This window comes from Anneissia japonica, unplaced genomic scaffold (assembly GCF_011630105.1).
Source record: "Anneissia japonica isolate Jap-2015-1 unplaced genomic scaffold, ASM1163010v1 scaffold199_len4679917_cov187, whole genome shotgun sequence".
Classification (NCBI taxonomy): Eukaryota; Metazoa; Echinodermata; class Crinoidea; order Comatulida; family Comatulidae; genus Anneissia; species Anneissia japonica.
The window spans coordinates 4,371,927-4,374,340 of NW_022686322.1; the positions used below are offsets into that span (position 1 = coordinate 4,371,927).

Genomic DNA, 2,414 nt, shown 5'->3' on the forward strand with positions numbered 1-2,414 from the left:
GTTCTGTGGAAGGATCCATGAATGGAATGTCAATAGGTAAGGCTGAAACTGCATTCACACCAACGGCTTAGCCAGCGAGCAGTCTGGCCGTCTTGTGGACGGCCAAAAATTATTTAGGACGGCCACTTTTACCGTGACGGCTTGGACGGCTTGGCCTAGTCAGCCCGGCCTAGCCTAGTTGGGCCTGGTCTACTTTAGGAACTTCTTTATATTCTTCGAATCTATCAAATGTTGCATTAAACTAAAGCATATTTTGGACAACATATTTCATTTTTCTGGCTAAACCTCTGTTACAAATGAAGAATAGGTAGTCAAATAGAAAACAATAATTGATGGAGAAGGATAGTTGAGAAGGATATACTTACTTTGATTGAAGTTGACCAGAAGAAGGATGAAGAAGCACAAAGAAATGAAGTGAAATAAGATAAAGAAAATCAAAAAGTAAGAAAATCAGAAACTATTCTAAATCAATGTTTTAGCATTTTTACATATTACAATAATTACAATTATCAAACAAAATCATTAGAGACGTTCTTAGTTTATGAGTGAGATACTTACCTGGATAAACTGATAAATGCTTAAGTTTAATTTGAGAGTTACCTCTCTATAACGTAATTGAAAAATAATGGAATTGCCCTGGCTCGCCTATATACACTAAATATATAAATAAATAATAAATATATATAAAGTGCCTTCCAGTCAAACCTCTTTCTGTGGAGGCAGCATGTACAGTAGATGCTTTAGAATATGTAAGATGAAACGACTAATTAAACACTAGAAATTTAAAGTCCATACAAATGCATGCTAACCATAGGCACAAATGCTAACAAGTCACACGGCTCTGTCGGCAGAAGCCACATTTAGCATATGTAATACCAGTAGACAATTCTAATCACAGAATGGGTAAGCGTTTCAATTCAACTATATAACTCTACAGCAAGAAGAAAGGCAGGATATTGTTCATTCACGCTGGATGCATATAGGCGAGCTAGAGTGATTTCATTACTTTTTTTTATGCTTGTGAGGTAAATTTCAAAGAAAACTTAAGCATTTATTGATTTATCCAGGTAAGTATTCATAAACTACTCTATGTCACAATTATATGTCATAAATATATATTTGCCATTAGTTTCATAAATGACAAAGTCGGTTGAAAAAACGTCGCACACATGAGATATGGATTTCAGTGGAAAAGCTATTGCCTTGACAAGACAGTTTAGAAAACCTGCCTATACATGACCAAGAAGTGTTTTGGCGCAGCAGGAAAAGTTTTTCCCAGCCACGAGGTCAAGAGTTTAATCCCTCACTGTGCATTTTTCTTGTACAGGTACAGAGAGATACAGATATACTTTATTATCACAATAAAATGTGAGACTCGGTTCCTCGTTACAGTAACATTAAAAGCACAAGAAAATACAAAACATGGAAAACAAATCATATAAAAGAAGGACTGTTCAAACAATAAAAATGATAAAATTATTAGGATTTAGATTTATGATTTATTTATTTATTACATATTGCACTTTGGGTCAATTAAATTTGAATTAACTTAAATGATTGCTATTGCAAATAATATCTTGAGCATTATTAGAACTAGAATTGATAATTTATTTGTCCGTAATTAATTGCACTAAGATCGATTAAGAATATAATTAAAAGTTGAATTGTTTATTAATATGTAATTGTTATTGCAATTAAAGTCATGAGCAAACGTAACAAGTTTCAAAATAATTGAATAAACTATGTTAAAATATTAATATAAACTATATTTAGAAAGAAAAGGCAATTTTCTTTTCAATGGAATTTATTAACAGTCAAAATGAATTGAATTATGTCCTTGAGTAAGGTAGTTTCTTTACAATGTTTCTCTCCACCAAGGAAGATAAATGGGTACCAGGTGGGATTGCTTGCTCCTGTGCTGATTACAGCATATGGACCCAATGGCAAGGAATAGAAGCGCTCCCTATTTAAAATAAATGCACAATATAAATAACGAATGAAATTTAATTGTGACTGGACAGGACTTGTCAGAGACAGAAGACAGTTGACATTCGTAATATAAATGATAGCACACCAAACACTGGCCTTTTGAGCTGCTATTTTTTCATAGATAGACTAATAGTAAAAGTAAGTTTACCTGTTGTTGTAATACGTGTTGTTGTAGACATTGTTGATGTAGCAATTTCTGCAAAAATAAGTCAGTTTATAAAAATAAATGATTTCAAATAAATACAGATTTTTTTCTGATATTTCATACCTTTGACACTGGTTTTTTTCACATGACTTAAATATTGCATTTGTAGAGGATGATGGCTCAATTCATCTCAACATATGTTCCCTCTCATTTATATCAGAATTCAGAAACGTGTACAGTATATTGCTGTTTTAAATTTATATATACATATATATATATA

The 2,414-nt window shown here is 32.1% G+C and overlaps 1 protein-coding gene across 1 annotated transcript in view; it reads right to left on the minus strand.

Moving 5' to 3' along the window:
• Nucleotides 1-2,096: 2,096 nt before the first annotated feature.
• Nucleotides 2,097-2,414, minus strand: part of LOC117114763 — an 88,437-nt gene continuing 88,119 nt past the window's right edge. Inside the window, exon 62 of the mRNA XM_033258457.1 lies at nucleotides 2,097-2,185. Within this exon, the coding sequence (XP_033114348.1) occupies nucleotides 2,097-2,185 (89 nt within the window). The remainder of the gene's footprint in view (nucleotides 2,186-2,414) is intronic.